Source organism: Oncorhynchus kisutch, linkage group LG17 (assembly GCF_002021735.2).
Source record: "Oncorhynchus kisutch isolate 150728-3 linkage group LG17, Okis_V2, whole genome shotgun sequence".
Lineage (NCBI taxonomy): Eukaryota > Metazoa > Chordata > Actinopteri > Salmoniformes > Salmonidae > Oncorhynchus > Oncorhynchus kisutch.
Window position 1 is genome coordinate 75042620 of NC_034190.2, and position 14104 is coordinate 75056723.

Sequence of the window (14104 nt, forward strand, 5' to 3'; positions counted from 1 at the left end):
AACACTGTAGATGATTTCAATAGGCCCTTTTTAAATACAATAATATCTAGAAAAATGTGTCATTCAATTCACAGTAATGATGTTTATTATAATATTGTAATAAACCAGTTTTTTAATCTAGTCTTGTGTGTAGCCTATGGTTAAAATGAAAACTCTAATTGGTCAGAATCCTAACATGGAGGCTAATAACAGCATGCTTGATAATCCATGAAAATACATTGTAAGCAAAGGTTAGTAGGCTACTGAAACAATACAATAACATTATTTAGCATCATCCTAAATCTGTTTATTTACATTCCATGTAGACTATTTTGGACCAGTGTTACTTTCAATCAGTAACAGGATTAAAGGGTCTGAGTGGCTGTACTGTCTCTCCATGCAGTGAAGAGCAATATTGTCCTCCAGCCCTGTCAACTGGTTAATCAGTCCTGCTTTGATGCGTATGGAGCAGCCTGTCACAATGGCATCAGTGTCAAATGGTTAAGTGACTTCTGAACCCAAACCCAGAACGTAGAATCTATGCTTCATTCCAACCGAATGGAACACAGAACACACAACTCAGAACAGAGAAGGGCCAACATAGGGCCAACATTCCATGTCATGTGGCATGGAGGGCAGGAAATACATATCTGGTTGTGATGAATACGTAACACAGCGTTGTTGTCTCCATTTCCATAATTAAGGACTGGGTAGATCAATTGATGTAAAGATATATTCACACTCTTAGACAAAACATAGTAGGTTGAAAATGTTTTGGAACAGTGGCATTTGATTGATTTACATGCATTATAGACACTTATAAAGCTCTTTATAACACTTACATAGACACGTAATACAGCATTTATAGATGCGTTTCAACAAGCTTGTAAACATAGTCGCTACCTTGATCAAACAGATATGTTAAAAGTACTGGTTACATAGATATTTGAACATTTGAATAGTGGGTCCATCTAGTGGCAGCATGATGTGACCATTTGACATTTCTCTCAGTGTTTATTTATTTACATCAGACAGGCAGTACCTCATTTTTGTGCGTACATCCCATAGCTGTGCCTTGATTTTGGGGCGGCAGGTAGCCTAGTGGTTAGCGCGTTGGGCCAGTAATAGAAAGGTTGCTCCATCGAATCCCCGACCTGACAAGGTCAAATCAAATCTGTCTATCTGCCCCTGAACAAGGCAGTTAACCCACTGTTCCTAGGCCGTTATTGTAAAATATGAATTTGTTCTTAACTGACTTGCCTGGTTAAAGAAAAATAAATCCATGTAATATATTTTACATCCAGCAGGGGGAGACAGAGGCCAGCACTCTGAGTTTCCTCTGCATGGAACACAGAGCCTCTGAAGTTCATTAGCTGAACTTCGAGCAAATATTGCACGTTAAGCATGTTATACACATTTAGCCATTCATGTCACATACACAAAATTCATTTTCTAACTATTATAATGGTGTTGCATAAGAACACAATATTCAGAGTTTTTATCACTGAGTTTATTACAGAATTTTCCTAACTTTTCAACTCCAAGGGTCAACTCTTAACTTTGAATATTTTTAATAGCAGATAGAGATGTAAGGGAAATGGAAAGAACAGCCTTCTGTTACTGTAAAAAAAAAAGAAAGTAGAAAGGTGTCAGCCAGTCCTGAATCTGTCATCTGAGGTTCTATCTACAGACTACAGACTATTATTTTAGACAGACTACTATGTGTGGGATGGCTCCATGACAGACTACTATGATGGCTCCATGACAGACTACTATGATGGCTCCATGATAGACTACTATGATGGATCCATGACAGACTACTATGATGGCTCCATGACAGACTACTATGATGGCTCCATGACAGACTACTATGATGGCTCCATGACAGACTACTATGATGGCTCCATGACAGACTACTATGATGGCTCCATGACAGACTACTATGATGGCTCCATGACAGACTACTATGATGGCTCCATGATTGCCCAAGCTTCTGTCGCCAGACCTCGTCAGATTCTTCACCAGAGAATCATCATTATCCCTTGTGGCCCTAGCGTGTCCGCCTTTCTGACTGTCTGTCAGTCCGGGGCCAGGCTGTGTGTGGAGGCAGGTTGATGCTCCAGTCCCCAGTCCTCTGCATGGCCTTCACATCCAGGCTGGTCGCCATTCCCTTCAGCAGATTGATGAATTGATTGTGGGGCTGCTGCCAGTGTGTCTGTGCCCTGGGCGAGGGGTGTCCCGGTTACGGAAGAAAATCCCAGCTATGGCACCCGCCCTGGGGCCGCTATTGTGGCTGGCCTGCAGGGGGCCCAGGGGGCCAGGAGCCCAGGGAGCAGCTCTCTCTGACCCACATACTGCTGTCACACCCCTGGAGACACAGCACTGGAGATGGAGGGGAAAGGTTGTGGGGGGCGGATTGGGACGGGGGCTTGGTTAGGGGGCCAGTGCTGGAGCTGGGGGGGAGTGGGCTCGAAACACAGGGCTGTTGCAGGGACCGGACATGGACTAGTGGTATGAGAGGGCTGGGGTGAATAGGGACCTCTGAACACCCCAAAACTCAAAAAAAGTCCTAACTCGATTTGAAGACGTGGAATCAAAATGTTTCCAAGAAACACAAGTTGAATGTTGCCATTTGTATTGATCTAGTATCACCGGACACATACTCACCAATACATATGTACTCATGACTAGGATCCAATCGTCAATCCATTTTTGAGTATTTACATTTATAACTGAACCTTGTTTCAATGCTTTTTAACACACATTATTAATTGGAATGTTAAGTAATTGCATTGTTACAGTAATATAACATCAACAAATTATAATTAATCTCGCACAGACTCAACTGAGTTAAAGGATGGAAATGAAGTGATATATTTAGCAACAACTGTGGTCCCACACACAAACCATCATCAGGGTGCAAGGGGTTTCAACACTAGTGATACTGTATAAGGCCACAAAAACAATTGTCGCACCAAACCAAAATCAATGTAGGAAATGTAATACACAAGCTGTAATGTTATATTCATACATCTATACAAATCAGTCCAGAAACGAATGCTGATATCTACAATTGAACATATCAACCACAATGATTAGTTTCAGGTAAATGTCACATATATTCTTACAGGTGTACAGTACCAGTCAAAGGTTTGGACACACCAACTCATTCAATGTTTTTTCTTTATTTTTACTATTTTCTACATTGTAGAACATGAGTGAAGACATTAAAACTATGGTTACATGTAGTAACCAAAAAAGTGTTACGCAAATCAAAATATATTTTATATTAGAGATTCTTCAAAGTAGCCAGCCTTTGCCTTGATGACAGCTTTGCACACTCTTGGCATTCTCTCAACCAGCTACATGAGGTAGTCACCTGGAATGCATTTCAATTAACAGGAGTACCTTGTTAAAAGTTAATTTGTGGAATTTATTTAATTCTTAATGTGTTTCAGCCAATCAGTTGTGTTGTGACAAGGTAGGGGTGGTATACAGAATATAGCCCTATTTGGTAAAATACCAAGTCCATATTATGGCAAGAACAGTTCAAATAAGCAAAGAGAAACTACAGTCCACCATTACTTTAAGACATGAAGGTCAGTCAATGAAACTGTCTCTCTCATGAGGACCGTTACAGGAAAGGAGACCTAGAGTTATCTCTGCTGCAGAGGATACGTTCATTAGAGTTACCAGCCTCAGATTGCAGCCCAAATAAATGCTCCACAGAGTTCAAATAACAGACACATCTCAACATCAACTGTTCAGAGGATACTGTGTGAATCAGGACTTCATGGTTGAATTGCTGCAAATAAAGCACTACTAAAGGACACCAATAAGAAGAAGAGACTTGCTTGGGCCAAGAAACATTGAGCAATGGACATTAGACTGGTGGAAATATGTTCTTTGGTCTGATGAGTCCAAATTTGAGATTTTTGGTTCAAACCGCCATGTCTTTGTGAGACGCAGAGTAGGTGAACGGATGATCTCTACATGTGTGGTTCCCACCGTGAAGCATGGAGGAGGAGGTGTGATGGTGTGGGGGTGCTTTGCTGGTGACACTGTCAGTCAATTATTTAGAAATCAAGGCAAACTTTACCAGCATGGCTACCACAGCATTCTGCAGCGATACGCCATCCCATCTGGTTTGCGCTTAGTGGGACTATCATTTATTTTTCAACAGGACAATTACTTAAAACACACCTCCAGGCTATGTAAGGGCTATTTGAACAATAAGGAGAGTGATGGAGTGCTGCATCAGATGACCTGGCCTCCATAATCACCCGACCTCAACCCAATTGAGATGGTTTGGGATGAGTTGGGCTGCAGAGTGAAGGCAAAGCAGCCAACAAGTGCTCAGCATATGTGGGAACTCTTTCAAGACTGTTGGAAAAGCATTCCAGGTGAAGCTGGTTGAAAGAATGCCAAGAGTGTGCAAAGCTGTCATCAAGGCAAAGGGTGGCTACTTTGAAGAATCTATAATCCAAAATATATTTAGATTTCTTAAATACTTTTTTTGGTTACTACATGATTCCACAAGTGTTATTTCATAGTTTTGATGTCTTCACTATTATTCTACAATGTAGAACATAGTATAAATAATATCCTAATACCATCATCTTTGAAATGCAAGAGGGCATAATGTATTATTCCAGCCAATGTGCAATTTAGATTTTGGCCACTAGGTTGCAGCAGTGTATGTGCAAAGTTTTAGACTGATCCAATAAACCATTGCATTTCTGTTCAAAATGTTGTATTTCCCATGTCCTGGGAAATGTTCTTGTTACTTACAACCTCATGCTAATCGCATTAGCCTACATTAGCTCAACCGTCCTCTAGGACGGTTTAAGAATTAAATTATTTCCACAAATGAACTTTTAACAAGGTACGCCTGTTAATTGAAAGGCATTCCAGGTGATTACCTCACTAGCTGGTTGATAGAATGCCAAGAGAGTGGAAAGCTGTCATCAAGGCAAAGGGTGGCTACTTTGAAGAATATAAATATGTTTAACACCCTTTTGCTTACTACATGATGCCATGTGTTCTTTCATAGTTTTGATGTCTAAACTATTATTCTACAATGTAGAAAATAATAAAAATAAAGAAAAACCTGTGAATGAGTAGGTGTGTCCAAAACTTTTGATACTGTATGTTTGTACTTGTTAAGCAAAACATGTAAATATACAGTTGACATAGAAAAAAGCATGCTTTTGCATATTGGACGTGTTTTACACAAACCTATGTCACTGTTCATTTATATCTACCACTACTGCATTGCTCCAACCAGCAGTAGCAATTTTAGTGTAAAAAGAGAATAGTGTCAGAAGACTGGCTAAATATATAACATTAGACAGATTTCATTTCAAACTTCATTTCCAAGAGATCTTTTACTGTATGGCCATGCATAATACTGTGTTCCAAACCAAACTAACATTGCCATTGTCCATTCTGAAATAAATAATCAATCAATGGTGTTGCTAAATACTTTTTAAATGTTATTATTAAGGTTAATGTATTGACATTGATGGCCCGCAGCTGGACAGCGCTAACCATTTGTAATAGTTGACAACAGGCTGAAAATGTCCTCAAGGAATGGGGATATGGATCCTCAAGCAATAGGGATATTCTCTTTAAGTCCCCTTCCTACACACCAATCACATTTCACTCCCACCATGTCAGGATTTTTCACTTAATGGATCAACTAAAACCAACTACCACTTTTTGATTCAAGAGCTGACACTAAGGTTTCTCCTCACTCTCCACTGATTGGTCCACTCACTTCTTGTTCTTCAGCTGATTGGCCAGCCAGTCGAGGCCCTCATACAGGCCGTCTCCGCTGGTGGCGCAGGTGGCCTGGATGTACCAGTTACGGTGACGTAGGGAGTGGAGCCCCAGCTTGTCTGTGATCTCTGCTGCGTTCATGGCATTGGGCAGGTCCTACATAGGACGTGAGGTAAAGATGGAAGGATAGGAGTGGAGAAAAGCACATGAGAGAGTAGGATAGGTGTAAGGAAAGCACATGAGAGAGTAGGATAGGTGTAAGGAAAGCACATGAGAGAGTAGGATAGGTGTAAGGAAAGCATAGGTAAACAGAAGGACAGGTAGCGAGGAAAAGCACATGATTTAGACACAGGTAACAGATACAAATACATGGTGAGTGAGGCAATTTTAATATAATAAAATAGAATAGAATAAGCACTTTATTGTCCATACCTGTTTGTTAGCGAAAATAAGAAGCACGGCGTCTCGTAGCTCATCCTCAGCCAGCATCCGCATCAGCTCCTCTCGAGCCTCATTCACCCGCTCACGATCATTACTGTCCACCACGAAGATCAGACCTGGAACCGCAACAGACCTGACTTCAACACACAGCATACCCTCAAGGTAGCAACCAGGAATCGGAACAAGCCTGTCAACAACACTACAGACCCTATGAGGACCAAGGTTTACTGTCTGACATCCCCCTCTATCAGAATGAACAGGTTAAAGGTAGTCAGCGAAATGACGTTGCCACCTGCAGCACCACAGATATAGAGATGAGTGAGATACAAGGCTTGGCTCTCACACAGTCACACACAGTATCTGTGCAGCTGCATTGGTTCATATCAGGCCTTTACAATGTGGTAGCCACGGGACCAAAACAGAGGAGAAGTTGAGCCTCGCACTTCAACATTCTAAGTTGTTGCAAAAATGTACCCACCATGCTGTTCACTTCCTGCATCTATGTAATTTCGCTGACTCTACCTTTAATGTTCCAAGGGCAGTATGCAAATGTCTATAACCAGAGTGTGAGTCAGCCCAATACATCACTGTGTTGGATGTGTCATAGGTCTGGAGTGCCAGTCTTTGTCCCAGCGTGGGCCTATAGCCCTCAAATTCAAATCTCAAAGCCAGTTCCACCGCTTTTTCCTTTCATTCTTCCCCTATAATTTGTGACTGATTTAGACACCAGGTGTGTGCAATAAATGATCAGGTTGAACAGAAACCTAGCAGTGCTGCAGACCTCATAGAGCTCTCCTGCTCAGCTTACACGTCACAAGAATGTGTTAGCCTGCTGAGCTAAACGCTTATTAGCTCCCACTATACTTACCCTGTGTGTTCTGGAAGTAGTGTCTCCACAGCGGCCTGATCTTGTCCTGGCCACCCACGTCCCACACCGTGAAACTGATGTTCTTATACTCAACCGTCTCCACGTTAAACCCTGAGCAGGGGAAGGAGCATGTGTGTTATAAATGCAATATAAACAGCTGTAGGTATGTTATAAACCCTGAGCAGGGGAAGGAGTATGTGGTTATAAATGCCATATAAACAGCTGTAGGTATATTATAAACACCTTATAAAGAGCTGTGTGTGTGTTATAAATGCCATATAAACAGTTGTAGGTATGTTATAAACACCTTATAAAGAGCTGTGTGTGTGTTATAAATGCCATATAAACAGTTGTAGGTATGTTATAAACACCTTATAAAGAGCTGTGTGTGTGTGTTATAAATGCCATATAAACAGTTGTAGGTATGTTATAAACACCTTATAAAGAGCTGTGTGTGTGTTATAAATGCCATATAAACAGTTGTAGGTATGTTATAAACACCTTATAAAGAGCTGTGTGTGTGTGTGTTATAAATGCCATATAAACAGCTGTAGGTATGTTATAAACACCTTATAAAGAGCTGTGTGTGTGTTATAAATGCCATATAAACAGTTGTAGGTATTTTATAAACACCTTATAAAGAGCTGTGTGTGTGTGTTATAAATGCCATATAAACAGTTGTAGGTATGTTATAAACACCTTATAAAGAGCTGTGTGTGTGTGTTATAAATGCCATATAAACAGCTGTAGGTATGTTATAAACACCTTATAAAGAGCTGTGTGTGTGTGTTATAAATGCCATATAAACAGTTGTAGGTATGTTATAAACACCTTATAAAGAGCTGTGCGTGTGTGTTATAAATGCCATATAAACAGTTGTAGGTATGTTATAAACACCTTATAAAGAGCTGTGTGTGTGTTATAAATGCCATATAAACAGTTGTAGGTATGTTATAAACACCTTATAAAGAGCTGTGTGTGTGTGTTATAAATGCCATATAAACAGTTGTAGGTATGTTATAAACACCTTATAAAGAGCTGTGTGTGTGTGTGTTATAAATGCCATATAAACAGCTGTAGGTATGTTATAAACACCTTATAAAGAGCTGTGTGTGTGTGTTATAAATGCCATATAAACAGTTGTAGGTATGTTATAAACACCTTATAAAGAGCTGTGTGTGTGTGTGTTATAAATGCCATATAAACAGTTGTAGGTATGTTATAAACACCTTATAAAGAGCTGTGTGTGTGTGTGTTATAAATGCCATATAAACAGCTGTAGGTATGTTATAAACACCTTATAAAGAGCTGTGTGTGTGTTATAAATGCCATATAAACAGTTGTAGGTATGTTATAAACACCTTATAAAGAGCTGTGTGTGTGTGTGTTATAAATGCCATATAAACAGTTGTAGGTATTTTATAAACACCTTATAAAGAGCTGTGTGTGTGTGTTATAAATGCCATATAAACAGTTGTAGGTATGTTATAAACACCTTATAAAGAGCTGTGTGTGTGTGTTATAAATGCCATATAAACAGCTGTAGGTATGTTATAAACACCTTATAAAGAGCTGTGTGTGTGTTATAAATGCCATATAAACTGTTGTAGGTATGTTATAAACACCTTATAAAGAGCTGTGTGTGTGTGTTATAAATGCCATATAAACAGCTGTAGGTGTGTAATGATTAAAGGCCAATGCAGTCAAAATTCAGTTTGTCCTGTATTTTGTATCACAGCTGATGAAACTAACACAAAGTGTTAGCCCCCGTTTTAGGAACTCAGTTGTGGTCTCAACTTGATGTTGATAGTTAGAACAGTAGAATACACAAGGTGCAAGTTTTAAATTTGGTTGTGCATCAACAATATTTCTCTTGTTATGTCAGACACTGACTGTGTGATTTATGACCATTAAGACGGGAGCTACTAAGTCCTTTTGTCCTTGTTTCTCCTCCTGCACATGCTGTTGTTGTTGTTGTTTTACTGTTACAAACTGTCTTTCTATTTGTGCAAAATAAACTGAACAAAGACACTGACAGTCACTCAGCTAGCAATTTTTAGATTGGTAAATTAGTTTAGCCAGCGATCTAAACTTGTAGTAATCATGTCTGAATATTGACCAGTCACACAGGGCATGTGCCCAGGTGCCCTGACCTCCATGGGGCCCCCATTGAGTTTGTTAGTGACTCTCACTCAGATATCATTAACACGGCATAAGTCAGGGCAAAATGGGTAGAATTGCAGGAAATTAGCTTTAAAACTGAAAACATTATCTCCACACCATGGAAAAATGCATGCATTTAGTTATACTTCTTAAAAAATGATCTCTGCCCCATAGCAAAATGTGTGGAACTGCAGAAAACTTGCTTTAAAACGGCAACATACTTTTTGGGGGGAAGGAACTCAGTCTCAACTTAGTGTTGAAAGTTAGAATATTAGAAGACACAATGTGCAAGTTTGAAATGTGGTTGTGCATTAGCATTTTTTCTCTTGATATGTCAGTCACTGACTGTCAATCAATTAGCCATGTCGGCTAATCATTTTTGTCTAGCCAGCTTTCTAAACTAGTAATCATGGCCAAATACCAACCAGGCACGCAGGACACATGCCCAGGGGCCCTGATCTCCAGGGGGCCCCCATTGATTTCGTTAGTCACTCTCACTCAGATATCATGGCATGAGTCAGGGCAAATTTTGTAGAATTGCAGGAAATTTGCCCTAAACTGAAATGAGTTGTAAAACCAAATCTCGCTTAGGGTCCCCAAAAGGCTAGAGCTGACTCTGAGAGTTCCAAACCTCATTGCCAATAACAGCTAGTTTTCAGTTTTCCCCTCTCCACTCAAACCACTCCCAGACAGTCGTAGCAAGATTATTTCTTAAGAAATAGTCTTTTTTGTGGAAATCTATTACAGTTGTGGCGAAATCTGCATGGAGCTTTCACCGTGCGCTGCCACTTTAAGAGCGCATGAGCAGTAAGGAAGGAGGAAATAAAGAGAGCTCATTCAGCTCTTTGGGGAGGAGCTCTTGGGTGGCGCGACAGTTTGATTGTGTGGGCTGTGCTGCAGAAGTTTTGTTTGTTTTCAGTGTGTGTAGTTTATAAAGTATTTAACTCAATCATCGGTGTGATCGCGCTAGGTCGTGGTTGTTTTCGTTTGGGACCGCGCCCGTTATGGATCGCATGGATTAGTAGCAACATTGTTGCGAAGCTTTAACAAACAAACCAACAAACCATCGGACAGTTACTTAATTGTTACATTAAATCAAATCAAGTGTTTTTTGTCACGTGACGAATACAACAGGTGTAGAACGTACCATGAATTGCTTACTTATACGAACTTAACCAACAAAGAGTTAAGAAAATATTTACAAAATAAACTAAAGTAGAAAATAAAAAGTAACACAATAAAATAACGAGGCTATATACAGGGGGTACCGGTACTGAGTCAATGTGGAGGCTATATACAGGGGGTACCGGTACTGAGTCAATGTGGAGGCTATATACAGGGGGTACCGGTACAGAGTCAATGTGGAGGCTATATACAGGGGGTACCGGTACAGAGTCAATGTGAAGGCTATATACAGGGGGTACCGGTACAGAGTCAATGTGGAGTCTATATACAGGGGGTACCGGTACAGAGTCAATGTGGAGGCTATATACAGGGGGTACCGGTACAGAGTCAATGTGGAGACTATATACAGGGGGTACCGGTACAGAGTCAATGTGGAGGCTATATACAGGGGGTACCGGTACAGAGTCAATGTGGAGACTATATACAGGGGGTACCGGTACAGAGTCAATGTGGAGGCTATATACAGGGGGTACCGGTACAGAGTCAATGTGGAGACTATATACAGGGGGTACCGGTACAGAGTCAATGTGGAGGCTATATACAGGGGGTACCGGTACAGAGTCAATGTGGAGACTATATACAGGGGGTACCGGTACAGAGTCAATGTGGAGTCTATATACAGGGGGTACCGGTACAGAGTCAATGTGGAGGCTATATACAGGGGGTACCGGTACAGAGTCAATGTGGAGACTATATACAGGTGGTACTGGTACAGAGTCAATGTGGAGGCTATATACAGGTGGTACTGGTACAGAGTCAATGTGGAGGCTATATACAGGGGGTACCGGTACAGAGTCAATGTGGAGGCTATATACAGGGGGTACCGGTACAGAGTCAATGTGGAGACTATATACAGGGGGTACCGGTACAGAGTCAATGTGGAGTCTATATACAGGGGGTACCGGTACAGAGTCAATGTGGAGGCTATATACAGGGGGTACCGGTACAGAGTCAATGTGGAGACTATATACAAGGGGTAACGGTACAGAGTCAATGTGGAGGCTATATACAGGGGGTACCGGTACAGAGTCAATGTGGAGACTATATACAGGGGGTACCGGTACAGAGTCAATGTGGAGTCTATATACAGGGGGTACCGGTACAGAGTCAATGTGGAGGCTATATACAGGGGGTACCGGTACAGAGTCAATGTGGAGACTATATACAAGGGGTAACGGTACAGAGTCAATGTGGAGGCTATATACAGGGGGTACCAGTACAGAGTCAATGTGGAGGCTATATACAGGGGGTACCGGTACAGAGTCAATGTGGAGGCTATATACAGGGGGTACTGGTACAGAGTCTATGCGTAATTTGTACACATACCCAGCAATTAGTTGATATTGATATAAAAATGTCTGCATTGGGCCTTCAAGGATAAGTAACATTTCTACATGACAACACATTTTACTTTTCTCTCATCCTTTATAGCCAATGACCTTCATTGTGAGACTTTCCATACCGATAGTGGGGATGGTTGTGACTATCTCTCCCAGCTTCAGTTTGTATAGGATGGTGGTCTTCCCTGCAGCGTCCAGCCCCACCATCAGGATCCTCATCTCTTTCTTCCCTAACAGGCTCTTCAGCAGGTTGCCAAAGATGTTCCCCATGGTAACTGACTGGCTGGTGGTTGGCTGGCTGGCTGGCTGGTTGACTGGCTGGTGACTGGCTGGCTGGTCAGACCTCAACTCACTGCTACAGAGCTGATGGGCAAAGAAGCTGGATGTTAGGGCCCAGAGTCTTTCCTGATCTTGTAACTTAACCAAGGAAAAATGGTCTCTAGTTGCATGCCACTATTGGGAGAATTATTCGTAAGGCTCAGTTTTTCCTGACCTGACCAGGCAAAAGTCTGGAGGCCCGGCCAAGTCACAAGGTCAGGAAAAAACTGTTACACCCTGGAATAAGCTAATTCAACCATAGCCTAAATGGCAAGTCAGCGGCTGAACAAACAGTGAGTTTTTACATTTACTGAGTCAGAACCACAGAGAGGACACACAGTAGCCCTTCAACCACTACTCAGCCCATTAACACCTCATAACAGCTCCAAACCACCTCGGAGGAAAAGCAATACAGTCTACTTCACACCTCTACAGGCAGGCTGAGGAAGCCCACCTGTCTGAAGGCCAGTCAGCTGGCATACTGCACACTGGTGAGAAGAGCTGCCACGTTGTAGGCTCACACTACCTACCGCAATCCTTTGTTGAGCTGGGATGATGTGGTTTATAGTAGTTATAATCTATACATTGAAATATATTATTTCATCCCTACAGTAGGCTGTAGTCCTAAAGCAAGTTGTTCTAGGGAGACACACAGCAGGTGCATTCTAACAACAGTCTTCTGTTCTGAGTCAAACATATTTAAATAGCCTAGTTAAAAAAATACAAGGATGAATACATAGATCTTTCAATCACTGCATCGCAGTGGCCACATATGATACTATAAAACACATCTGTCGTTGCGCAAGAGCACTCGCAGTGATGGCAGCACCCTACGCTAAATGCGCCAGGGTCTGTGGAGTGGAACACCCTGTATCTTTGAAGCACACTGCGCACCACAAAAAAATGCAGGTTCAATCGAATAATAATCTAGTAAATATCACATGTAGACAGTCACACTGTAAACATCAGAAATGCTATGGTTATTTCCATCCATAGGCATATTATGATTCTCACCTTCTCCAGTCACGACACGACGCAATGGTTAGGTGGCCTGTATGGACGAAGTTAATTCACTAGAATCACTACCAACACATAGTTGTTTCATTTCTGTAATGACATGACACGATTCTTGTATTTCAACAGTTTTACGTTCCATAATTTTCTAAATGTCCATCTCATCCCCACCTACCTCTTTTAGCCGTACCAGCTGGATTCGGGCAGTGGCGTTTGACTCTCGCGAGAAGACGCCAAGAATGACAGAGGTCTCGCGATGATGAGAGAACCAAGTACACTTCATCACTTCATGGGCCGATCACGCGCTCCCTTCACTGTCAATAAATCTTGACAGGAGGCTGGGAGTAAATTTTTTGTTGTTGTTGTTGAAAATGTACTATTAGTTTTTTATGGGGAGTTTGTAATTCAATGATTGCTCTTGATTTAGCCTTCTGAGTTGAAACTGAGAACATCAACTCTGGTCAGGGCATGAGATGGTGCAGTGTTTGTGCGGTTTGCATGCCTTGTGATTAAAACCCTGCTTTAGTATTTAATTAATCAAGATTACGAGTTGCCCTGCTACTGTACATGTAATGCAATTAATGCTTGTCAGACGTTTTGTGTGTGTGTGTGTTAGAGATCAGAGACAAAATACAGTTTTTGTTATATTATAAGATATTAGAGAGTAAATACATTTGACTAAAGGCAAACATAAGAATAATTCACCTGAGAAACACCTTAATAAATAAGTGAGGAACTGCTAAAACGATGCCAAAGCCAAAGGATACTTCTTGGCAGAGATGTTGTGTGCCAGAGACAATGAGCTGAGAAGAGAAAGCATTTAGCTACACTGAATCACTCTCACAAGAGGGGGCCATTTTGATTTAGTTCAATTTTGCTGAATCGACATGGACCAAACAAATACATAACTCGTGATTTTTCATGAAGACCAGACCAAACATATTAAAAAGCAATACCATCGCAAGCCTTTGTCTTTCTCAAAAACTCTCTTTGAAGCATTTACCAGATGCTCTTA

General features: G+C 41.2%; 1 protein-coding gene across 2 annotated transcripts; it reads right to left on the reverse strand.

The window, feature by feature from the left end:
* Positions 1–698: 698 nt before the first annotated feature.
* Positions 699–13319, reverse strand: LOC109878422 (ADP-ribosylation factor 3). Of its 2 annotated transcripts, XM_031794600.1 has the most exons (6): positions 13265–13319; positions 13090–13126; positions 11880–12120; positions 7070–7180; positions 6193–6317; positions 699–5916 (listed from the first exon to the last, which is right to left on the reverse strand). In XM_031794600.1, exons 3-6 carry the CDS (start codon positions 12025–12027, stop codon positions 5755–5757), a joined length of 546 nt encoding a protein of 181 aa, XP_031650460.1. In that variant the 5' UTR covers positions 12028–12120; positions 13090–13126; positions 13265–13319; the 3' UTR covers positions 699–5754. The 2 variants fall into 2 exon arrangements, with proteins under 2 accessions (XP_031650460.1, XP_020326242.1); XM_020470653.2 differs by lacking the exon at positions 13090–13126 and having other exon boundaries at positions 4491–5916; positions 13265–13316.
* Between the last annotated feature and the right edge of the window lie 785 nt (positions 13320–14104).